Genomic DNA, 24,315 nt, shown 5'->3' with positions numbered 1-24,315 from the left:
GAAGCAAGGTGTTTTTCAAAGTGTTTGTAGCTGTGCTTCCCAGTGGTCATTGCTTGTATTAAAATCATCTTAGTGGTCTTTAAAGTAATTTTGTTTACTTTGTGTGTTTCTTGAAATCCAGTGATTTTTAAAAAAAAATCCTTAGAAAAATTTAGAAACCAGGCAGGAGGAACATGAGTTTGAAGCTATCCAGCTTGGACTACATAGTAAGACCACCCAAAAAATATGTAGGAGGTGGGTGCCAGATTTTGTGGAACAAGGTTTAGAAATGACTTGCTGTTCTGTTTTGTTTTGTTTTGTTTTGTTTTGTTTTGTTTTTTGAGACAGGGTTTCTCTGTTACACAGAGCCCTGGCTGTCCTGGGCTCTTCTTTGTAGACCAGGCTGGCCTCAAACTCACAGATATCCACCTGCCTCTGCCTCCCGGTGCTGGGATCAAAGGCATGGGCCACTACGCTCTTCGTCTTGCTGTTCTCGATGCTCTCTCACACAGATTTTTTTACCTTAAATAAGAAAAGGAAATTAGGGCTGGAGAGATGGCTCAGAGGTTAAGAGCACTGGCTGCTCTTCCAGAGGTCCTGAGTTCAAATCCCAGCAACCACATGGTGGCTCACAGCCATCTATAATGAGATCTGGTGCCTCTTCTGGCCTGCATGGGTATTGTATACATAATAATAAATAAATAAATCTTTAAAAAAAAAAGGTAGTTAAATTGAATTGAAAGAGTACTAGCAGAATCAGGTATTCAAGTGGAGGGTACAGGCCAGAGGCCTGGGAAGTCTCAGGGAAGTTCTCAGCTTTGGAGCACAGTTTCCCAGAATCTGTTGAGTAGGGAGGAAGAATGGGTCCTTTATTTCGCTAAGATTAAGGAATGCTGTCTCTCCCAGGGCTTCATCAAGATTCGTGTCTTGTGTGGATCATAGAACTTAAGCAAAGATGTGACAGTGACAGAAGCCTATACTTCAGTTAGGCTGTGCTTACTTTAGTTAAGTTATGACCCAAAATTTGTGAGGTCATTGACAGTCTAGTCTTATGATACAGAAGGGAATTGAAAAATGTGACTTGAAGTCATTCGTGACACCATCTCATATCTTTAGTAGTCTTACAGTGTCACCTTCCAAGGAGATCTAATAGTTGGTGGTAGTAGCTCATCTTTCTTACCCCCTCCCTGTGGGCTGACCACACTTGGTGGTTTGGGTATGAATGCAGCCTCTTGGGTGTTTCCAGCTATATTGTTGCCATGACAACGTGTTTGTCCTCTCACAGTTTCCCTATGGCCTCTTACAGGTCAGGTAACAGGCTGTTTCAGGATAAGGCATTTGTTCTCTGGGCAGAAGCAGCTAATAGAGTTTTTCTTCTAAGAGACTCAGTCATTTGGCTCTCTTCCTTCTTTCTTTCTTTCTTTCTTTCTTTCTTTCTTTCTTTCTTTCTTTCTTTCTTTCTTTCTTCCTAGACAGAGTCTTTCCTTATAGCTCTAGCTGTCTTAGAACTTGAACTCAGAAAGATCTGCCTACATCTGCCTCCCAAGTGCTGGGCTTAAGGATGTGCAGCACCACAGCTGGCTTTATTCATTCTTAGTGTCCTATCTACCATAGATGCCCAGCTCTGCTTCTGTTATTGGACCCTTGAAAGTCTTGTTTTCCCAAAGGTTTAATGTTGGCACTTACAGTGGAAACACATTTCTTTTTTCTTTGTTTGCGGGGGTGGGGTGGGGTAGTGGAAGCTATAGACAGGTCCTTCTTTTCCGTATCCTTCCATTCTTCTCTTCCCAAAAATAATAGAAAGTTGAGAGTTATGTAAGGGCTGAGAACGTGGTTGGGACAGACTTAGCTGAAGAGTTGAGAGCTTCAAGAGGAAGGTGTTTTCATGGCAGCTAAGGTAAGGTGGTTTATTAAGGTGGGCCTGCTCTTTGAGCGTTTTTTTCTGGCGAGAGAATTCAATGCATTTACTCTTAAGTCACTAATAATTGGAAACATTGTGTTTAGCAGCCAAAGTCATTGTCAAAAGAGGAAGGGGTAAAACAAATTTTAAGGTTTATTTTTATTTTTATGTATGTGTTTTGCCTGCATGTATATATATGTACCACATATGTACCCGGTGCCTATAGAGATCAGGAAAGGATGTCAGATCTCCTAAAACTGGGGTTACAGACAGTTGTGTTAGTACTGGAAACTAAACCCTGGGCCTCTCCAATAGTAGCCAATGAGAGCTGGTAACCACAGAGCCATCTCTCCAGCTCTGAGACAGGGTTTTATTTTTACTTATTTATTTATTTTACTGTTTAATTTTAATTTATGTGCGTGGGTGTGGGGGTGTCAGATCTTGGAGTTACAAACAGTTGTGAGCTGCCATGTGGGTGCTGGGAATTTAACCTGGGTCCTTTGGAAAAGCAGGCAGTGCTCTTAACCACTGAGCCATCTCTCCAGCCCCTGAGACAGGGTTTTAAAAGAAGAATGTTAAAGCCAGACCATAGTGGCAAAGGTAGACGTATCTCTGAGTTCAAAGACAGCTAGGGCTACACAGAGAAACCCTGTCTTGAAAAACAAAGCAAAAAGGAGGAATGTTAGTCGGATGACATAATAGAGACACCTACCTGTGTAATGTAATAATTCTATTTCCACATAGAGGAGAAGGACGGCCAGGGAGAGTGCCTTGTGAACGGAATTTACTCTTTGGGTTGACCTCTGGTATCTCCTCCCCTGCCCTTATGCATCCCAAGAACCCTGCTGCCAGAGACAGCATCAACAGATATGAGTTGATGCTGTGGTAGCCACTGCTACCCTATGTGCATGGTCATTCTGTCATATGATTGATTTTAAATTTGTAGCATTGTGCCTCTTTTAAAACTTAAACTTCTGTCTTACAGCAGCCAGTGAGAAGAAGAAGGGGAGAAAGCTCATTTGATATTAATAACATTGTCATCCCGATGTCTGTTGCTGCAACAACTCGTGTTGAAAAACTACAATACAAAGAAATCCTTACTCCAAGGTAGAAACCCTATTTAATCAGTTCTTGTCCTATATTTCTTTTCTCTTCTGACTGAGCAGTCCCTATCCTTGAGTTGTTTTCGTTTTAAAAGAAGGAAGGGTCTGGGGCCAGGCATAATGGTCCACACCTGTAATCCCAGTTGCCTAGAGTGCACTTTGGGCTATGGGTTTACACCTTATCTCCAAAAACAACAGTAAAAAAAAGGATCAACAGACATGGTAGATAGCTCATGCCTGTAATCCCAGACATTGGAGGGCTAAGAGTAGACATTTTAGGGCCAGCCTGGGCTACAAAATGAGGCTTAGCCTTGCCTATAGAATGAGACTTATGTTTGGGGTTTGTTGTTGTTGGGTGTTGTTGATTTAATTGGGGGTGGCCTCTTGCCAGGCATGGATGGTGCATACCTTCAGTCTTCACAATTGGGAGACTGAAGCAGGCGGATTGCCATAGGGTTGCTTTCAGCCTGGGCTACATAATGAGAGGCTACTGTTTTTTTAAAAAAAAAAAAAAAAAAAAAGAGAGAGTGTCAGTGGAGGATGGGAGTGCCTCATAGGACTAAAATTATTTCTATGTTAGCTTCTCTTAATCCATTGTATGAGCTGGGTGTGGAGGCGCATGCCTTTAATCCTAGCACCTGGGAGGCAGAGAGGCAGGTGGATCACTGAGTTCAAGGCTAGCCTGGTCTGCAAAGCAAGTCCAGGATAGCCAAGGACACACAGAGAAACTCTGTCTTGGAAAACTACACACACACAAAATTCATTGTATGAATCCACCAACCAAAGATCAAAACCTGGCAGGCTACGTAGACTATGTTTTAAAATACTGAATTGTCTCAACACAAACCAGACTTCTTAAAAATTTTATAAGGCCAGTTCAAAGATTGTGTCCTGCATGATACAGATTGGCTAATATTAAATACTGTTTATTTAAACAGTTAAAACTTTGAGTATGGCCAGGCAGTGGTGGCGCACACCTTTAATCCCAGCACTTAGGAGGCAGAGGCAGGTGGATCCCTGTGAGTTTGAGGCCAGCCTGGTCTGCAGTATGAGTCTAAGACAGCCAGGGCTACACAGAGAAACCCTGTCTCAAAAAAGCAAACCCTTGAGTATGGGGGCGGGAGAGATGGCTCAGAGGTTAAGAGCACCGCCTGCTCTTCCAGAGGTCCTGAATTCAGTTCCCAGGAACCACATGGTGGCTCACAACTATCTATAATGTAATCTGATGCCCTCTTCTGCAGATAAAGCACTCATATACAATACGTAAAATAAACAAAAAACTTTGAGTATGACAGTCTTATCAGCCTCACTGCTAACCTCTGCTTGCTGCTTCTGTTTCTGGCCTTTGTGGGTATTTGCATATGAAGCTTCATTCAGAGGGTAGTGGTAGGGTTAGCCTGCCTACAATCCCATGTTTTTCTGTTTTAATTCTTCCTGTGTTTTGCAGCTGGCGAGAGGTTGATCTTCAGTCTCTGAAGGGGAGTCCTGATGAAGAGAATGAGGAGGTAATACCATAGTTACACTATCTTAGAGGAATGCCTTAAGACATAGGGGTGGGGGCTAGAGAGATGGCTCAGTGGATAAGAGCACTGCCTGCTCTTCGAAAGGACCCCGGCTCAATTCCCAGCACCCACATGGCAACTCCAAAATCTGACACCCTCACACCAATGCACATAACTTTAAAAAAAAAAAAAAAGACAGGGTGTCAAATACAAGATTGTAAACCGGGTGTGGCAGCACACGCCTTTAATCCCAGCACTTGGGAGGTAAAGGCAGGTGGATCGATGTGAGTTCAAGGCCAGCCTGGTCTACAAAGTGAGTCAAAGACAGCCAAGGCTACACAGAGAAACCCTGTCTCGAAAAACAAAAAACAAACAACAAAAAAAGCAAGATTGTTGTATTCTGTTTCTTAACTAGCAGCATCTACAGTGGGGTGAGACTGGTTCTAGGATTATTTTGCCAATCGATAACCTTAGCTTCCTGGAGAAAAGAGATTAATGAAACTGCTCTGTTGTAGATCGAGGACCTATCTGATGCAGCCTTTGCTGCCCTCCATGCCAAATGTGAGGAAATGGAGAGGGCAAGGTGGCTGTGGACCACAAGTGTGCCACCCCAGCGTCGGGGCAGCAGGTAATGGGCAGGCACAGGTTCTCAGAATCTGTTGAGTGGGGAGGAAGAATGGTACCCAGGGAAAGTATTGTTGTCATGGTGATTAAGCCAGAGGAGTTTAGAAGGCCTCACAAGCTGATCGTCTTTTTGATGGGGACTGGTTTTGCAGCATTAACTTTGGATGGCTCAATGGGTTAAAAGTACTTCCCTTCTAAGTCTAATGGACCTGAGTTCAATTCCTAGAACCCACAGTGGAAGGGAAGGACCATTTCCTTAAAAGAGTGCAGGAGACCACCTATTTTTCTTTGACGTGTTTTCAAAACCTAAACCAAGTCCCTAATATGAATTCACTAGGCAGGGCTTTCTCTTAGACTGATAGTTACTCTACAGCTCTTAGATATTATGTTATATATACCCTATGTGGGTAAAAGTGGGAACAAGTACATACAGTAAATGGCTCTTAGAAAAGCACAGTTGCTGTCAGTTTGAATTAACTGCTTTGGTGTAGATGTTTGTTTGGGTTGTTTATTTATTTGTTTGTTTTTAAATATACCTCCTCTCACTACCCCTCAGAAAGAAACAGATGAAGTGCCTGTGACTAAGGTACTCAATCATTTGTGTATTCCTTGGTTCATAGGTCTTATAGGTCATCAGACGGCCGGACCACCCCTCAGTTGGGCAGTGCCAACCCCTCCACCCCACAGCCTGCCTCCCCTGATGTCAGCAGTAGCCACTCTCTGTCAGAGTTCTCCCACAGTCAATCTCCTAGGAGCCCTATTAGCCCGGAATTGCACTCAGCCCCCCTCACTCCTGTGGCTCGCGACAGTCTGCGACACTTGGCCACTGAAGATACCCGTTGCTCCACACCAGAGCTAGGTCTAGATGAACAGGTGAGGAGTGCCTCCTTTGAGTGTGGGAGGGCAGGATATGAGGAGGAATTGGGAGGGGACAGTAGTATGTGCTGAAGATATTTAGATGGTGCCCACCTTGGGAGGAGTCTTCCTAAGTTTCCTTCAATAATAGTAGACAGGCTGGTCATAGGCTCCAGGCCACAATCTTGCGCAGGTCATCACCAGATCATCTTGTCTATCCGCAGTCTGTCCAGCCATGGGAGCGGCGGACCTTCCCTCTGGCCTACAGTCCCCAGGCAGAATGTGAGGAGCAGCTGGATGCACAGGACATCGCAGGCCGCTGCACTCGCCGCACCTCAGGCAGCAAGACTGGCCGGGAGACTGAGGTGGCGCCCACCTCGCCTCCTGTTGTCCCCCTCAAGAGTCGGCATCTGGCAACAACAGTTGCAGCTCAGCGCCCAGCTCACAGATGAGCGGAAAATGAGACTATACAGACTCACTACTATTGGCATTAAAGCTTCAGAAATCTCTGCGTTTGATATTCAAACATCATATGCTGGAAATTTTCACAGTTTTTAGTGAATTTAAGGAATTTAGATCCTCCTTTGGTTGGTTTGGTTTTGTTGTTTCTGTTTTCTTGTTTTGTTTTCATGTCACACCTGAGCACTTCCTCCAATTGGCAGACAAGTTCAGGAAGAGACCTTGCTGGCCTAGTCCTGCATATCCTCTGCACTGTTGCATCACTGGGCTTCCCAGTGCTAGATGATCACCCCTCTCCCTTGCACCTGTCGGGTAGGGTGTGCCAAGTGGCAGTGGGTAGAAAACTCCAGGTCAGTACAGCCTCCTTAGGTTAGGGTGGGGTAGAACAGGAACAGTCTGGGCTCCTACCCTTCCCTCCAATATGTGGCTTGGCTCGCTCTAGCTGGGCACCCGCTCCTTGGTCATCTATGCTGGAGCACCCTTCCAAGCCAGCCTTTTGACTATGATGGCCATGTCTTCTTCACTGAGCTCTGGGCCAGCAGGATAGCTTGTTTCACCTGTCACTTGGACTTTAAGTTTCATCTGCATTTGGTCATCCATCTTGACTCCTTGACTGCAGCACCCTGCTGCAGCTGCTCAGGTCACCCTGTCCTACCTGTCCCCATCTTCCTCTCCCATCCATGCACTCACACAGACGCGTTAGTCCTTGCACTCAGAGCATCTATGACAATAGGGTTTGGACTCTTAACCCACTCCTGCTCCCCTACATAGCATCACTCTGTATCATGTTTTCACTGACTAGTTGACGTGTCATGTTTCCCTCACATCCCTGTCAGACAGTCACGTAGCCTGCCCCTCCTCCCCGCTCCCCTTGCCTGTGGAACACTGTCTGGTCCTAGCTGTGGTTTCCATCCTTCCCCTCCCCATCAGCCTCCTGTTAGCCTTGTGCCTGTCTTATGTATAATCACATCACCAAAAAAGGGAGGGGGAAAGGAATTTTCTTTTTCTGCCATTTTATAATCGTACAAAAATAGTAGACAGACTGCTTAATGGTTGGGGTTTTTTCACAATTTTCAACATTAGTGATTTTTTTTTTTCTTTCTGTTTGCAAGTTTAAAGGTTTGTCATTGTTTCTTTAAACAATAATGCACCATATCCCTATGCATAAAGTGCTTCTTCTATTTATAAGGTTGAAAATTCTGAATAACCCTTTTAGCATTGTAAAAAACAAAACAAAAAAAAAACAACCAAAAAAAACAAAAATTTAAAAAAAAACTTGTATTTTGTAAATATTTTCTTTTCCTGCTTTGAGCTGTGTAATGGCAGCGAACATGTAGCTGTCTTTGTTCTATAGAAATGCTTTTCTTCAGAGAAGCTGATCTTTGTTAATGTCTTGATTCTGTTCGCAAAGCACAGACTAGTGCTTAAAAAAAAAAGGAAGGAAAAAATGAAAAAAATAATAATAAAAAAAAGATACAGAAAGTTGTGTCAGGCTTTTCTTGATGTACTGGACTGTGTCTCTGGCAGAGTTGACAGCCCCAGCACTCTCTGGGGCTGCACTGCTCTGAGCCCTGGCAGCCTCACACTCTGTCCTGGGAGTGTTGGGTAGGTGATAATGGGTGTCTGACTGAGGGAAGAAATGCCATCTGCTCCTGAGGGGAAAGAGTTGATTCATTACCTCTCGTTTGTTCCTCTAAGAGGTCGAGAGTATAGAATTTCAAGTTCTTTCCAATGGGAATTTTTACTTTCTACCAGTCAAACTTTGGGGTGTAGGGATCAAATGAGCCATATATAATTTGCATGGTATTTGAAGTTGTTTCTTGTCACCTGGGAGAGACCACAGCTACTTATAAGGAGGCTACAAGCCCAGTTCTCTAGTACAGGGTCAGTGAACAAGTGGGCCTTCTCCAAGGCCCAGAGCTGTTCTTTCCTAGCCTGTTTTCCTGCCTTCATGTTGCTTCTGTTTACAGTAGCTGGACTGCAGCAGCTAGGCACATTGGGGGAACTGAGGGAGACAGAGTAAGGAAGATGGCTCAGTGCATGAAGTGCGGTCTAAGACCCTGAGTTTGAGTGTAGAACCAACATGAAGCCAGGCATCTGTAATCCCAGTGTTCCTCTGAGAGCTAGGAAGCTGAAGCCCAAGACTCTAGCAGCTAGAAGGCCAGAGAACATGGCAGAAAAACAGACTGTCTCAAACTAGGAGGATGGACTGATGCCCACCAAGGTCCTCTGACACGGTGCCTCATGCCGTGTGGCACTCAACTAAAGGCTGAGGCTGGGCTGCTGCTTAGTTGGTAGAATGCTTGCCTAAGCATGCATGAGGCCCTGCACCTCATTAGCAGCGTGATAAACACCCCTATTATCCCAGCACTGAGGAGGTGGAAGTAGGATCAAGGCCAGCCTGGGCTGCATGAAAGATCCTGTCAAAAAAACGTGGGCTACATCTTTTGTTTTCCTTCGTGATATTGCAAAGAGCTGCCCTATCCCTACCAGAAACATTTCTTAATTTATAGTAAGATTCCAAGGTATGAAGGCAGCAAGACAAATGAGTATGCAACTGAGTTTGTTTCAGCCCCAGGCCCCTGCACTTAAGTTCTAGTGATGCCCTGCCCCACCGCAGACATCTTCAGTTTGAATGAACTGGCTTAGGTCTTAGGAACTGTTGAACGCTGCCTGGTGTGGTCAGCCACAGAGTATACTACTGATGCGGGGTAGAATACCAACAGTCGGATGACAATGAACCAAGAAAGCTGACACTTAGTGTCCGGCTTTTTCATTTTCTGTTCCGAATTTACTTGTTATCTTGTAATTCATGAACAGAGATTTTGTTTAATCAGAGTAATAACTTTATTTCCAAATTCACTTTTACAGCAACAGTCAGTGTAAATCATTTGTTAAAACACAATACACTATATGGACATTCACAGACAGGAAGCTAAGCTAAGATGATTTCATGTCCCGCCCCCCGCCCCCGCCCCAACCACCCTCGAAATCACCAAAGAAATCATGGGACTTGCAAGAAGTGGAGATGATGCCCAGCACAGTTAACTGTACAGGCTACAGCCCATCAGGAGGGTGAGATTGAGATACTGCCCTAAGTAACCCTTTCAGAAGCCAGAGAGAAGTTTTTTGAGGGTGGAAAAAGCCACAGGCGTGTAATTCGTTACCAACCACCTCTGCCTTCATCCCCACGTACTTTACTGGAGAACAGACTCGGATAAAGTGGTCTTGGCCACTGCTAGTAGTGTAGGCTATGGATCTGAAGCGAATGCAGAGGTGACAGTGATGTGCCAGTGGGTTAGAGGGAAGAAGGCAGCAGGCAAGAGCAGTTCATAGATTTCTACACAGACCTGAGAGCTGCACCTGGCTGGGAAGGCAGGAAACTAGCTAGTTGCCTCTGCCTTGGGGAAAAGCCTGTCAATGGGACAGCCAAGCCTCTAGGCTTTATAGCCTCATGGCACCTCTTCTCTCTAGCCAAGGGGTCAAAATCAGGAACGGGGTTACAGATGGCTTAGCTGCTACACTCCAAGACTTCACTTTGCCCATGTGAACTATCTTTAACGTGTTCCTCGTCTCCCTCCCCCTCCCCCCACAGCACAAGCAATCCTCAAACAGGATACAGTCTTACCACTGAAGTCGATTGAATTGGAAATATTGATGAAGTGAATTAAGAGCGTGGAGGAACCAGGCAAACTGTACACCCTATCTAGCCCACTCAAGAGACATTGGCTCTGGAGTAGGAAGGCATGAGGGAAAGGGACAGGTGTTGGGCCCCTGGGGATTGTCCTCACTGAAGTCACAAGCCTGTCAGCACTGACCAGTGATCACTCCATGATTTGGGGGCTGACTACCCTGCAAGAGATAGGGCAGAGTACCCCCCCCACTCAAGGATAGAAACTGCAGGACGGGTAAATGGGTGTGAGAGATAGAAGCCAGAACAGGTGACCATGATGAAGGGACCCACAGACCATCAAACCACACTTACTTTTTCTCCATTGGACCCTTCATTTCTAAGGACAGATAAAGTCCACCAGCAGTAGGGAGGCTTATAACAGGGAGCTGTGGGCACACACAGTTCCTTAATAGGGAAGGCTGGCTGCTTCCTTCCCTTTCTCCACCTCATCCTTAACTGTACCCAAGCCAGACGTGGCAGACGTGGGCCTGAGGTTCCTAGTCTCCAAAAGCCTGTTCCCGCCGCTGTAGGACTTGTTCATGCAAAGTCAGTGGGCTGACACCTTAGAACCCAAGGGACTCTAAGATGTCCCCCTCCTCGGTGGGACAGTCCATCCTAATCCCTGTGGTGAGGAGGCCAAGGCTTGGAGAGGACTCAAGGATGTCTACTGGAGCCATGGAGTTTCTAGGGCCACAGCTCTCTCTCTCTCTCTCTCTGCTGGCACTGATGTCCTTTTCTCGCAGTGCAGGAGTTATCCGACCGTCTTTCAGGGCCACTGTGGGACTTGAGGCTGTGATTAGAGAGGACCGGCTTCACTCTGCAAAACGGACCATCCACAAGCTCTCCCTGACAGGAGGAGCCTGCTGCTTCAGCTAGTGTCCTGTGACCGGACAGCTAAGAGACCTCCAGTGTCACAATCCAGTGTCTGTGAGGTCCCAGGTGCAGAGGAAACCCTTCAAAACATGGGGTGTCCCAGCAGGGTAACACTGCCCTGGCCTGGAGACAAGGTGTCCAGGTCCTCCATCCCCCTGTGGTGGGTTAGAGCCTTTTGACAAATATTTCAAGACACATGCATCCCTTTTTTTTTCCTTTTTCTTTTTCTTTTTTTCTTTTTTTTTTTTTCTTTCTTTCTTTTCTTCTCACTATCATAGTCACTCTGGTGAACCCAGACAAACAGACAAATCCAACTACAACACAACAGGGCGCAGACAGGAAAGGAAGGGAGATGGTCTGGCTGCTCCCCCAGGGCAGGCAGTACCCCCTTCCCATTCGGGACTGGAGGCAAAACATTTCAATCCAGGGGTATGTTCCCCAAATCGGGGTGTGGAGGGCTGATTACGTGCATGAGGACTTAATGGCGGCTGGGCTCTGGGAGACTAGCAATCACAAGGTGGGGGTGGGGTGGGCCAGAAGATAGGGAGGAGTGTGGCCTTGCCTGCCCTGGGACTCTTGCCTGCTCATACTGGTACCAGTACATTGGCACCTGACTTGCTGCCTCCAGCTCAACACAAGAAGGGGGTCAGGCCTAGGAGGCAGCCACTATCTAAAGTTAAAAAAAAAAAAAAAAAAAGCAGAAGTGCCCAGGGTCATCTTCAGACACACTCCGGCTCCCATCTGGAATGGGAAGTGATGGAGAGACCCAAACAAATTGATGAGGTTCCTTATGGGAGGCACACTGGTTGGATTAGTGGGGCATAGGACTAGAGGCTGAGCCCTAAATCTTTGCCTTCCCTGGACTCCACCCCTTAGTGTAGGGCAGGATCTACCCAGAGGCCAGGGCCCGGGGGCTGGGGGAGGCGGTACGGCAGTGACTGGCACTCATGGCAGACATGTGAGCAATGCAGGACAGGTTGAGGGGGGCTGCAGTGGCTCTGGGAAGGATAAGAGGCCTGGAACGCACCACCCCATCCCTCACACTGCAGAAGTGCCACGGGATCAGGCTTGAGAACAGGTAGATGTCCCTCGAGAGGCACGAGTCCTTACAAAGAACTGGTTAGCCCTAAAGTCCCAGGTCCGTGAGGTGGCCAAAGTCATGGCTGCAGTTCCAAACTCCAGAAGTCAAGAAAGCAGGGTTTTTCCTGGGAAAGCGTAAGGAAAGGCCCTCGGCCGCAGGACTCCCGCCCTGCAGAGAGGCAGGAAGAAGCTGGTGCCCTGGGATTATCAAGGGCAGCCTTCAGAGAACCAATCCACAAGCCGCCACCTTCTGCCCGGCCTTCCTTCTGCCCAGTGTCCCCTCTCCCTCAGGCTGCCCCACAGAAGGGGCACCCGGACCCGCAGCACTGGGCAGGGCCTTTCCAAACAGGCGACCGGCTGTGCCATCTAAGACTGCTGCTGCAGGCAGCTAGGGCTTACCTGTGCTCCCCACGCTGCTTGGCAGGAGCCAGTGTCCCCTCTTCCAACCTGTCTTTGTCACCTCTGCCCTGACTCCCAGGCCACCCGTCTCCTCAGCCTTTGCTACCTCAGCCCTCCCTCACACGCACACTTCGTTAACATCACCTGCCTAAAGCGCCATGAACACACCAACTTTCAAATCTCTCGCTGCTGCCGCTGTCCCTGATGCCCCTAGGATGGGGCCATTAGTTGCCCTAGTCTCTCCAAACTCCCCAGAAGCAGCTCCACAGCCTCCTTCACCCTCAGAGAGGGAGGGGAGGGGAGGGGAAATCAATAGTAATTGCCCAAGGAAAGGTTGGGTTTGGCCATGTTTTTACATGTTTTTTTTTTCCCTTAAAGAATATTTTTTATTACTAGCCCACCAATCAATTTGGAAAGATGAAATTTACTCTTATTCCCGTCATTGATTTTGAAGTCCCGAGCCAAAGCTGAGCCACAAAAGCAGGTTAGGTGACAAGCCGATCAGCCCGGCTGTGAGGAGCAGCGGGGAGGGCGAGGGTGAGGAGGGACCGAATCATTCTTTTTTTTTTTTTTTCTTTTTTTTTTTTTTCCTTTTTTTTCTTTTCCACACTCTCACTCTCTCTTCTCTCCACGATTATTAACCGCCCCCGGGGGGGAGGGGGGCCTGATCACAAACCCTGCTTGGCCAAGGAAGCGGACACTTCGTCGGCTAGTGTGGCAAGCTGCGGTGAGTCCACCATGTTGATGCTGCCCGTAGAGGACACGTTGCTGAGGTGCCGTGGTGATGTGTCTCCGGACACCACAGGTGACTTGTACACGATTTCTGCCCCATGGTCGGTTTTGGCTTTAGCATTCTCCCGGAAGGTCAGCTTGTGGGTTTCAATCTGCAGGAAGTAGAGGGTGGGAAAGGGAGAGATGACAAGCACTGTCTACACACCAGAGCCAGTCTGCGTGGGAGGAAACCGCTGTTCATTCATTAACTCATTCATTCATTCATTCACTCATTCATTCATTCATTCACTCATTCATTCATTCATTCACTCACTCATTCATTCATTCACTCACTCATTCATTCATTCACTCACTCATTCATTCATTCACTCACTCATTCATTCATTCACTCATTCACTCACTCACTCACTCATTTATTCGCTCATTCTTTGTTTTTGTTTTGCTTTGCTTTTTTTTTTTTCCCAAGGCAGGGTCTCTCTGTTTGGCCCTGGATGTCCTAGAACTTGCTTTGCAGACCAGGCTAGCCTCTGAAGACACATGGGAATGCAGCTCTGGGGACTGGCTAGGCATGTACGCACAGTGGCTGCCCAACATGGCCAAGTGGGAAGACAGCCGAGCCACCTTGGCTAAGTGCCCTTTCTCATGCTAGGCTGGGTCTGATCCCAGGACATTCTTCTGTTCAGTCATTCACTAGGAGGACCCTGCCTAGGAGGCCAGCTCCACAGTTCAGGGACAGACAAGTGCGGGGCAGGACAGCCTCACCCTGTGATGGGGGCAAGAGCAGCTTGCTCGGAGCCACACACACCCGTGTGTCCCCTGACCCCACCCATACCATATCCACTAAGTATCCAGTCTTCAGCCTGGAGGCCAGATGTAGTTGGGAAGTGTGAGCAGTTCTCTATGCATGTGCAGAGGTTTCAGCACCACTGGGTTTGTCTGTCTGTCTGTCTGGTGAGAATCTGTGTAGCACAGTCTGGCCTGAAACTTATTTGCCGAGGGTGGTTTTGAACTCCTGATCCTCCTGCCTCCACCCAGGATTATAGGCATGCACCAACTATGCCCAGTTTTTTACAGTGCTGGGGTTGGGACCTGGAGGCTCTGTGCAGGCTGGGCAAGCTCTCTGCTAGCTGGGCCACATCTCAGTAAGCACTCCAATTTCTGCTCTAGCTCTCTGGTAACCACAGGAAAAAAAAAGATCTGACTTTTGTCTCCTGTTTGTTTTGGTGTGCTAAGCTGAGGGTGAGAATCTGTCTTCAGATGGTCCATGTGGGACCCTAGGACACAACCCTCCTGGTGCTGCAACCCTTTAATACAGTTCATCTTGTGGCAACCCCCCAAACCATAGAATTTTATTGTTGCTACCTCATAGCTGTAATTTTGCTACTCTTAGAAATTATAATATAGATATCTGATATGCAATCCCCCCCAAAAGGGCCATGACCCACAGGTTGAGAACCACTGCTCTAGGACCAGCCTTGTCCCCTCCATTAGCCCCAACATTCCCATGTGCCCTCCCCCATGTGCCCCCCACCCCTTACCTTCTTATTCCCTCCTCCAGGAACATGGGTGATATTGTCCAAGGAGCCAATCTTTGACTGGACTCTGTCCTTGAAGTCCAGCTTCTCTGACTTTACTTCCACCTGGCCACCTCCTGGAACACAACCCACACAAGAGCCTCTTGTCATCTTCTGGTGGCCTGGGGTGGGGTGTGACACTCAGCGTATGTTAAACAAGCTCTGAGCGAGCTAGCAGAGCAAAGTTCCTGGGGGCTGCCGGAGGCTTGGTCAAAAAGTAGGTCAGGCATTACCATTCAGGAGGGGAGCACTGGAAAACATGGCTACTCTGATTCCAACAAAGCCTGGGCCAGCGATCACAGAACAGCCCAACCCTTGGGGGTTGTTGCCAGACTGTGTTTTATCTAGAAGGAGGCTTAGCCACAAGGGAACCCTTGTAAGGGCTTGCAAACTACCTGCCTCTTCTCTAATTGAGGTGCACGTGGGATAGTTACTCTGTGAAATCTCTTTTATTGAGAGGTACATGAAGCCTGGCCAAGAGAAGGCATGCTAACTTCTGAAGTGGTTGCTTTCTAGTGGGGGAGGCTCTCCTACGAACACCCTGTAAGCCGCAGCCCCTCAAGACCTCGGAATCAAACTGCTTGCCCAATGCACAACGAGGCAGGACCCTAACCTGCTCTCCCCACTTTGACTCGGGCCAGCACACTGGGGTGCGAGCAGAGGAGGGGGTGACCTGCACTGTTTTCCTGGGAAAGGTGCTTTGTTTAAACACAGTCACAGCAAGCACAGGATGACAGCCCAGAAGGTCTCATTGCTATGGCTGGTGCAAGTGGATGACGTGTTCCCCATGCTGGCTGAGAACAAAGCTGAGATGCCCACAGAGCCCGCCTTTGGGGCTCCACTCAGGCCCGTGGCTGGTCCTTTTATACAGCTCTCCTTTTTGGAGAGCCACAGGATGGAATCTTGAACCAGTTCTTCCTCTTCTTCCCATCCTTTGTCTAGGGTGACAAACGGCCCTTCTCAGGAGCCAGCAGGGACAGTCACTGTCCTAGGCCACAGAGCACTTTCACATTTTACATTCACTGTCCAGGTTAGCCCTGCTCCGGGAGGCACCCACCAGCCCAGCCAGCGCTCTCCTGTCCCAGAGCCTGCCTTCCCCAAGTGCTACCTGGTTTATGGTGGATGTTGCCTAAGGAGCCGCACTTGGAGGTCACCTTGCTCAGGTCCACTGGCTTGTAGACGATTTGCACCTGCAGGTCAAAGAGGATGGGAAAGAGACAGCGAATAAAGGCGGTTATGTCACTAAGGGTGTAAGACAGCGCAAAGCCCGATGGGCCACTCGTCAGTGGTTCCCATCAGCCACTGGATACATCCCACTCAGGGAGGAAAATATGCTCCCCAAATCCAGCCAACCCCCGTCTCCCCGGAAGCTGGGCCCTCACAAAGTAATCATGGGACCTGAGCATCTTCAATCCCAGAAACACAAGAGGCTTTTATGGAAAAGCAGGAGTGCCTGGTCCTTGTATGTGACCATGGTATCTATTTAGCATATATTTAAATATTTTTTTAAAAACTATAAATCCTTGTATTGAGGAAAGACCGATGGCACCCAGTGGAGGAAGAAGTGACAGGCCTACACAGCCCTGCAGACAATCTCCTGAAAGAGGAGAGGCCGATGAGGACAGGAGCTTCATCCAGGAAGCTCCCACAGTCCTGGACCACTAGTCAGCAAACAGGACCCAGAACAGCTCTATGGTTCAGGGTGGGAGGCACTTGGTGTCTGGACACAGTGTCCTGGACACTTCAGTCCCTACTGAGAAGAACAAAGCAACACCAACAGGAAGGGCAGGCGCACAGCAGAACTCACAGGTTTAGTAAGTGCCTCAGCAAAGCATGTATGAGCAGACAGGACACACAGGGAGACCGGCCAGCCCAACGGTCCTTCACATGGCCCCGCAGCAAGGCTTTCCTGACGGAGACCACTAGGCAGGTGAAGCTCCCAGAAGCCAGCCTCTCAGAACTCAGCTTTACAGCTTAGGTAGCTGGTCGCTACTGCCACCTGTTAAATCCTATAGGACCCCCCCTCCCCATTTTGCTCATGGGTGGGGCCATTCCAGGGAGTGAGGAGTTCATCTCCCATCCTGGGAAAGGGGTGGCCTTATGTGTGAGAGTCAGCAGAGCAAGGTGGACTTTCCACAGAGGTCTCGATGGACAAATCCCTCTCATTTGCATGTATGGCTGTGCTGAGGTTATGTGGTGTGTGTGTGTGTGTGTGTGTGTGTGTGTGTGTGTGTGTGTGTGTGTGTGTTGCGTGTTGCTAATGGACCTGACAGAAGAGGAGGGCTATGGCCTCATATGTCACTGTGCTGAGGTGTCAACCTGCCCCTGTGGGGGATGGGTGAAGAGCAGATGATCCTAAGAACCTTCTGCAAACAGATTGAGGGGACAGTAGGAGTTCTGGGGTAGGTGATGATGGGGGAAGCTAAGGGGCTGGCTTCCCCTCCCCCCCCACCCCCCACCCCCACACACACACCAGAGGCATCTTCCCTCTGCAGCCCCGTGGGAGCCAGAGCCTAACAGGAATGCTACAGGGACCAGGACCTCACTTTAGAGCAAAGGAGCAGAGAGTGAGGCAGGGGTGTAGAAAGTGTTGGAAACCTGGACTGGCCAGAGGAGAAAGGAATGTACGGGGCATGGGAGAAGCAGCTGTCATGAGGAGACTAGAGCTCACAGAGTGACTCCTGGAGAGGAGACCACAGGCGAGCCTGGAGGTGGAGAAGCCTGCCTGCCCCAAGTCCTGCCACTCTAGAGCGAGCCAGGAAGGAGCAAGCCAGATGTGCAGCCCAGGCCAGGAATCCTACAACCCAAACTGACAGAGGCTAGAGCCCCCCAGCCTCCTCCCTCAAGACAGCTTTCTCTACTGGTCCGTCCTGTGGTCAACAGCGGCCGCAGGACAGCCCTCGTGGTCAGCCCAGGCTATCCTGTGACTCTATGTAAGGGCATAGGCTAGCTCCCAGGCCGACACACTGCAGTACATGTTACAAAATTCCCTGGGAGCCTAGGTACTGAGGCCTCATCAGGCGATCAGCAAATGCCCACCGCTGCCCTGAGCCCGCTCTTCCCAACTTTCCTTGCAGGAGCATCTATCTGCCCTCTGCAGCCCATGGGAGCCAGGGCCTCAGCCCCAGTTGCAGACCAGAGATGAGCAAAACCAAACACCCAGGGCTTTCCTTTCCGGCCACAGCACACCTGCATTGGGAAGCCAAAATATCACACACAACATAACAGGGCCCAGAGACAAGGATATTGATCATTAAAGATCTCTTTCCGCTACCCATCTCTTCCTAGAATAGTTTATTGAGTATACTCCAAGAGGGCATCAGACTGGGCAGTAGCTACAGTGTAGCCAACAGCCCCGCCTTTTCTTCTGAAGCAAAAAAAAAACAAAAAACAAAAAAAACAAGTACGGGAGGTGGTGTGGCAGGAGCGGCGGGGAGTGGAGGACAGAGGAGAAGGCAACACTGTGAGTCAGCGTGAGAAAGCAGTAGCCACAGGGCCAGCACTTGCTGCTCTGGGGCCAAAGGTCCAAGAGTCAGAAGGCAGGGCGGGTGCCAGGGCGGGAGGCAGAAGGGCATTGCAAGAATAAACGCTGTGGGCTGAGGTCCTTTCTGGAAACACGGCCCAGCCCAGTGTTCCAGCAGTCACAAGGTTGAGCCAGCAGGAAGCTAGCTGCTTTCAGTATGCAGGCCTGGGCCCCCTCTCGGGACTGACCCTGACGGGGAGCACCATGAGGGAGCTGGCAGGGAGCAACCTGAGGCCAGCCTACAGGCTATCCTGCAGGCACAGGCCAGCCAGGAGTACAAGGGGATCCTTCAGCCCATGGAGGGAGCCTGAGACCATCTCACAGGGACCCTCTGAGGATGTTCCAAGTCCCCAGTGGTGTTTAAAGGGGGACAAATTTACAACCCTAAGCAGCCTTTCTCTGGTGAACAATGCAGGCCATGTCGCCTGAGACTGCTTTGTAAGGACCTTTGCAACCAGAGTCTCTGTTTTGTTTTGTTTTGTGGGGGGGAGGTAAATTTAACTGAGCAGCTTAGGAATTGTTTCCTCTCTCAAAGATGAAAGAGTCCCAGACCAGAAATGGTGTTTAGGGTAATTAGGGCCCTTTCTGACCTTTGACATGAGACAGGAAGTCCTAGTGTCTATTCAGATCACATCCTTAGCAGAACCTGCCCCAGATATGAGGTAACAGGCGTGAGCCCAGCCATAGGCGCCAGGGTCTTCAGCCCCATTTCCAATAGCTGTGGGGCTTCTAGGAACATAGACACTCAGGCGGGGGGGGGGGGGGGGGAGGGCGGTGAGTGGACGCTAACTGCTCTCCCTAGTCTGCTGGGCCCTCCCGCCCAGCACAGGGAGGGGTGTCTGGAGACGCAGACACAGCGTGGGGACACAGGAGGTCCTGAGCCTGCGATGGTTTATTCTATGCAATGTCTCACAAGTACACACTCATGACACTTCTCACAGTGAAAGCTGCAGCACACTGCGTGCCGTGTGACAGTACTCACACTGCCGCCGCCCGGGACGTGTTTGATATTGTCCTTTGAGCCACACTTGGACTGGACGTTGCTAAGATCCAGCTTCTTATTAATTATCTGCACCTTTGATAGCCAGAAAAAAAGAATGAGTGATGGCCACCCCCACAGAGCACTGACCCCTGACCTGTGGGGCTGCTGGGGGCAGAGAGCCAGGTCTGAACCCCACCTCCTCAGGGGACAGGCACACTGGAAACCTGCTAGATGCAATAATGAGCCTGCAAGAAAACATGACTGGGGGACTGGAAAACAGAGCCGGGAGGCCACCAGGTTGAGGGGGCAGTGACAGGTGTAAATAGGGAGTCCCCTGCGTCAAGTTCTCCGAAGAAAAGCAACAACAAAAAAAAACCCAAACGGCCACACCAGCGCAAGACACTTTATAAGAAAGACCTTCTGCTGGGCGAGGGTGGCGCACGCCTTTGATCCCAGCAGGTAGGCAGATCTCTGTGAGTTCGAGGCCAGCCTGGTCTCCTACAGAGCGAGTCTAGGACAGCCAAGAGCTGTTACACAGAGGAAACCCTGTCTGGAAAAAATAAACAAAAGAAAGAAAGAGCTGGGATGTTAAAGGCTCCAAGCCAAACTATCTTGAGCTGACCTGATGAGATGGCTTAGTGAGGGTAAAGACCCTTGTCACAATGACCCTACATGTGATCTGACTTCCACATGCATGCGGTGGCATGCACACATTCAGACATACATTACATAAATACTTTAAAACTGTCCTGGGCGTGGCAATTTTTAGCTTTGTGTGTGTGTGTGTGTGTGTGTGTGTGTGTGTGTTTTAAGATTGAGACAGGCTCTCTTTATGTAGCCCTGGCTGTGTTAAACTCAGCAGTAGACCAAGCTAGCCTTGAACTTACAGAAATCCATATGCCTCTGAGCTCTGGGATCAAAGTTGTATACCACCTTCTCAGCTTAGTCATAATTTTTTGTTTTGTTTTTTGTATTTGTTTTTTTTTTTTTTTTTTTGGTTTTTTGAGACAGGGTTTCTTTGTGTAGCCTTGGCCATCCTGGACTCACTTTGTAGACCAGGCTGGCCTCGAACTCACAGCGATCCGCCTGCCTCTGCCTCCCGAGTGCTGGGATTAAAGGCGTGTGCCACCACGCCCGGCATGCTGGCCTACTCTCATTTTTCACCGATGTATATGAAAACTACTTCCGTTTACACTTTCATTTCAGTGTGTTACTAGGAAACTTTCACTACACTATTACCAGGTCAGAATGTAGTATTGGGGAAAATCTAAATTCATAGTCTGGGGCCATGGTCACCAATATTTTTGGCTCCAGAATAAATTCTCCTTGGCTTTGAGGTGACAGCTGTGTTCTCACACAGGCGAGGAGCCATGGAACATCCCTGGCTGTCCCCAAGGCCGTGGGGGGCACCGAGGAAAGGCTAGATCTAACCCTGACCTAGGCTTAGAATAGAAATCTGGTTTAAGTGACTAAAAAGTGTTTCCCTTTTTCCTTTTGAAGACATGTTTTTAGTTTTTGGAAAGAGGGTCTCGTGCACCCCAGGTTGGTCTCAAGACTCAATGAGCAGCCAGGGATGACCGACCGTCCAGCCCACAGCCTCCTGCCTCCCCTTCCGAAGCATGCAAAGCCATGCCAGGTCAGTTTATTAGTCCTCACAGCTGTGCTTGTATGCTTCCCAGCTCCTAGGCTAAATGCTAAAACTGCTCCTGTAACTGTCACCCCTCTGTGGATTCTTCCTGGGATATCAAATATTTGCATTGGCTCCATGTTAAGAATATAAACACTGGACTGTAGAGATGGCTCAGCGGTTGGGAGCACTGGCTGTTCTTCCAGAGGTCCTGAGTTCGATTCCCAGCAACCACATGGTGGCTCAAAATCATCTATAATGCGATCTGGTGCCCTCTCCTCTTCTGGCTGGCAGGCACACATGCAGGCAGAATGTTGTATACATAATAAATAAATTAATTAAAAAAAAAGAATATAAACATCCCACTGTGAACCTATTTTGGCAAGGAACTTTTCCATATTTTGTATCATCTTCATAGTGTAGACTCCTAGAAGTAGTATTTCTTTCTTTCTTTCTTTTTTTTTTTTTTTTTTTTGGTTTTTCGAGACAGGGTTTCTCTGTGTAGCCTTGGCTGTCCTGGACTCCCTTTGTAGACCAGGCTGGCCTCGAACTCACAGAGATCCACCTGCCTCTGCCTCTTGAGTGCTGGGATTAAAGGCGTGTGCCACCACCGCCCGGCTGGTTTTCTTATTCTTTTTTCTGTGTTTTTGAGACAAATATATCATGCAACACAAGCTAACCTCAAACCTTTTATGTAGCCAAAAGGACTTTGAACTCTTTTTTTTTTTTTAAATATGTTTATTCATGTATTTTATGTATATGAACGCTCTGTCTTCTTGCACACCAGAAGAGAGCATCAGATCTCATTATAGATGGTTGTGAGCCACCATGTGGTTACTGTGAACTGAACTCAGGACCTTTGGAAGAGCAGGCAGTGCTCTTAACTTCTGAGCTATCTCTCCAGCCCGCTTTTGAACTCTTTACCCTCTTGCCTCAGCCTCTCAGGGCTCAGGTAACAGGCATGTTCTGCTATGATCAGCTTTATTAATAACTTCCTCTGGATAAACTCCTGAAGGAGATTTCTCCGTGTAGCCTTCTCTCTCCTGGATTTGGTAAACCAGGCTGGCTTCGAACACACAGAGCTCCATCTGCCTCTGCCTCCCAAGTTCTGGGATTATATTGTTAGTTCCTCCTCCTCTCAGGGCATTAATCCCCAGTGGCTCGATTTACAGGTTGACCTCTGTGCCCTGGCCCTGGGAGGCCCCTCTTCTTGGGGCGTGGAAGACATTTTTTTTTTTTTTGCTTGTCAAGAGCTCGTTTATTAAAGGTAAGGGCAAGAAACATTTGATTGAGTTTTTTGTTTTTATTGACCAGACCTGTCCCTGGTTCATGATTGATGGACCTACTATTCATTCTGAAAAGTGGCAGAAGGTGGGGCGTGAGCTTAATGCACTTATTAAAAAAGATGGTAATACAGCGGTGTCGAACAGTATTTTTTCTTATTGGGGCCTTATACGGGACATAATTGAGTCCGGCGAAAACGAAAGCGGAGAGAGGCAGCTCCTCTCCGTGGCTGAACTCTGCCTGCGCGAATCTCTCCCTCCTTCTCGTGTTCCTTCCTGTTCCTCTCTGCAGGGTTCCTCTCTTACGCTCATTGACATGCCCCACGTTGGGCGCCAGATTAACTAGTCCATGTAACTAGGATAACTAGTCCATGTAACTAGTCCACCGACCAGTCCAGCTGGTCAGTTATTGGGGGGTTGAGGGGGGTCGCAACCTGTAGGTAAAGACATGGGCGAGAGAGACGTAGAGCTCAAGCGAACAGTTGCTTGTCAAGAGCCGTTTATGGAGGGTAATGGCAGGCTTTTTAAAACCTGCTTTAGGGAGGGCGGGGGTACGCAAGGAGAGTAGTGGAAAAGTACAAAATCTTCTGGGTTGAGCCCCGGGAACATTTGCAAGGGGAGGGGTCTTCCAGGTGAGACAAAGCAGGATGTCTTTGTGGTTATCTTAGGATCAGATCGCTGTCTTCTCAGGGTTAAGCCGGATGCCTTGCATACCTAATGAGTGGCCCAGCAGGATGTTTGCTGCAAATACTGAATGGGTGGGGGTCGGCCTCAGGCCTTTTGGTCCCTGGCATCATTACAGGAATGTGCCACCACTGTCCAGCCTTAATTTGGTTTCTTGGTGTCTAGAAAATAGTAAGTTTCCTCCAAAAAGTTTCTTTGTCAAATAAGGACTTTTGTGATCAATCATGATGTGATCAATCATGTTTTCTGGGGTTTTTTTTTGTTGTTGTTGTTTGTTTTTGGCTTTTTGAGACAAGGTCTCTCTGTGTAGCCTTGACTATCCTGGACTCGCTTTGAGGACCAGCCTGGCCTCGAACTCACAGTGATCTGCCTGCCTCTGCCTCCCGAGTGCTGGGATTAAAGGCGTGCGCCACCACACCTGGATCAATCATGTTTTATTTTCTTCATTGGCTTCCAGGAAGCTCAGTGCTGACTATAAGAGTCTGTATTCAATAACCTTTTATTTTATTATTATTATTATTATTATTATTATTATTATTATTATTATTATTATTATATTTATTTGGTTGGTTGGTTTTTGAGATAGGGTTTCTTTGTGTAGCCCTAGCTGTCCCTAGGATCTCTGAGTTTGAGGCCAACCAGGTCTACAGAGTGATTCAAGGACAGCCAGGACTACACACAGAGAAACCCTTTCTAAAAAAAAAAAAACCAAAAAAAAAACCCAAAAAGCAGCCAAATTAATCATAGAACATTAAGCAATCACATATGGTTTGCAACATGCATAGAGACCCCACCCCGTGTGTGTGTGTGTGTGTGTGTGTGTGTGTGTGTTTCTCATTCTAATCCCACAGGAAAGGCTGGGCCCTCTTTGGTTTACACTTCCCAGAGACCCCAAAGCCATTCAAGCCCTAGAGGGGCTTTTTTCCCCTTCTGCTTGGGTTCAGAGCTCTCAGGGATCCCTTCTTGGCCCCCAAGCTTCCAAACCAAGGAGCCCCACGACTGCTGCTGCTGGCCGGGTGGGGCCGCGCCCACAGCAATGCCCCATTTGGGAAATGAACCTGGTGTGGGCAGCTGAGGCCCATAGAAAGTCTGTCTGTATCCAGGCTAGCCAACCTGTAGAAGGCAATAAGGAACCAGGCACCATTATGGCTGCCTTTCAACCATGGTGGTGTCTGAGGACGTCCGTTAGGAGAGGACTTTCCCAGCATGCGTAAGGCCCAGAGGTCAAGCCTTCCCACTGTATAAAACTGAATGTGTTGATGAAAGCCTCTGTAGTCTTAGCACTTGGTAGGTAGAGGCAGGAACCTCAGAAGTTCAAAGCCATCCTCAACCACATGTGAGTTCGAGGCCAGCTTGGATTAAGCGAGCCCCTATCTAAACAAGACAAAACACCAAAAACAACTCTCTTTTTTTGTGTCAGTATGTTGTATTTTAAACACTTCCAACACACACACACACACACA

At 48.4% G+C, this 24,315-nt stretch overlaps 2 protein-coding genes across 39 annotated transcripts in view; one reads left to right on the top strand and one right to left on the bottom strand.

The window, feature by feature from the left end:
• Positions 1–6,470, top strand: part of KANSL1 (KAT8 regulatory NSL complex subunit 1) — a 122,191-nt gene extending 115,721 nt beyond the window's left edge. For 14 of the 15 annotated variants that reach the window (XM_084750007.1, XM_084750010.1, XM_084750003.1 and 11 more), the window contains 5 exons: positions 2,865–2,986; positions 4,430–4,487; positions 5,000–5,112; positions 5,729–5,981; positions 6,188–6,470. In XM_084750007.1, the coding sequence (XP_084606133.1) occupies positions 2,865–2,986; positions 4,430–4,487; positions 5,000–5,112; positions 5,729–5,981; positions 6,188–6,415 (774 nt within the window). In that variant the 3' untranslated portion in view covers positions 6,416–6,470. The remainder of the gene's footprint in view (positions 1–2,864; positions 2,987–4,429; positions 4,488–4,999; positions 5,113–5,728; positions 5,982–6,187) is intronic. The other variant, XM_084750002.1, reaches the window with a different exon arrangement.
• A 102-nt stretch (positions 6,471–6,572) lies between these two features.
• The window catches only part of MAPT (microtubule associated protein tau), a 96,268-nt gene continuing 78,525 nt past the window's right edge, over positions 6,573–24,315 (bottom strand). For 15 of the 24 annotated variants that reach the window (XM_084750020.1, XM_084750031.1, XM_084750037.1 and 12 more), the window contains 4 exons: positions 19,259–19,351; positions 15,862–15,943; positions 14,718–14,830; positions 6,573–13,331 (listed from right to left, as the gene is read on the bottom strand). In XM_084750020.1, coding sequence (XP_084606146.1) covers positions 13,116–13,331; positions 14,718–14,830; positions 15,862–15,943; positions 19,259–19,351 — 504 coding nt within the window. In that variant the 3' untranslated portion in view covers positions 6,573–13,115. The remainder of the gene's footprint in view (positions 13,332–14,717; positions 14,831–15,861; positions 15,944–19,258; positions 19,352–24,315) is intronic. The other 9 variants (XM_084750038.1, XM_084750035.1, XM_084750041.1 and 6 more) reach the window with 1 other exon arrangement.

This window comes from Acomys minous (genome assembly GCF_964271855.1).
Source record: "Acomys minous genome assembly, chromosome: 12".
Taxonomy (NCBI): domain Eukaryota; kingdom Metazoa; phylum Chordata; class Mammalia; order Rodentia; family Muridae; genus Acomys; species Acomys minous.
This window is presented reverse-complemented; position numbering and strand designations above follow the sequence as displayed.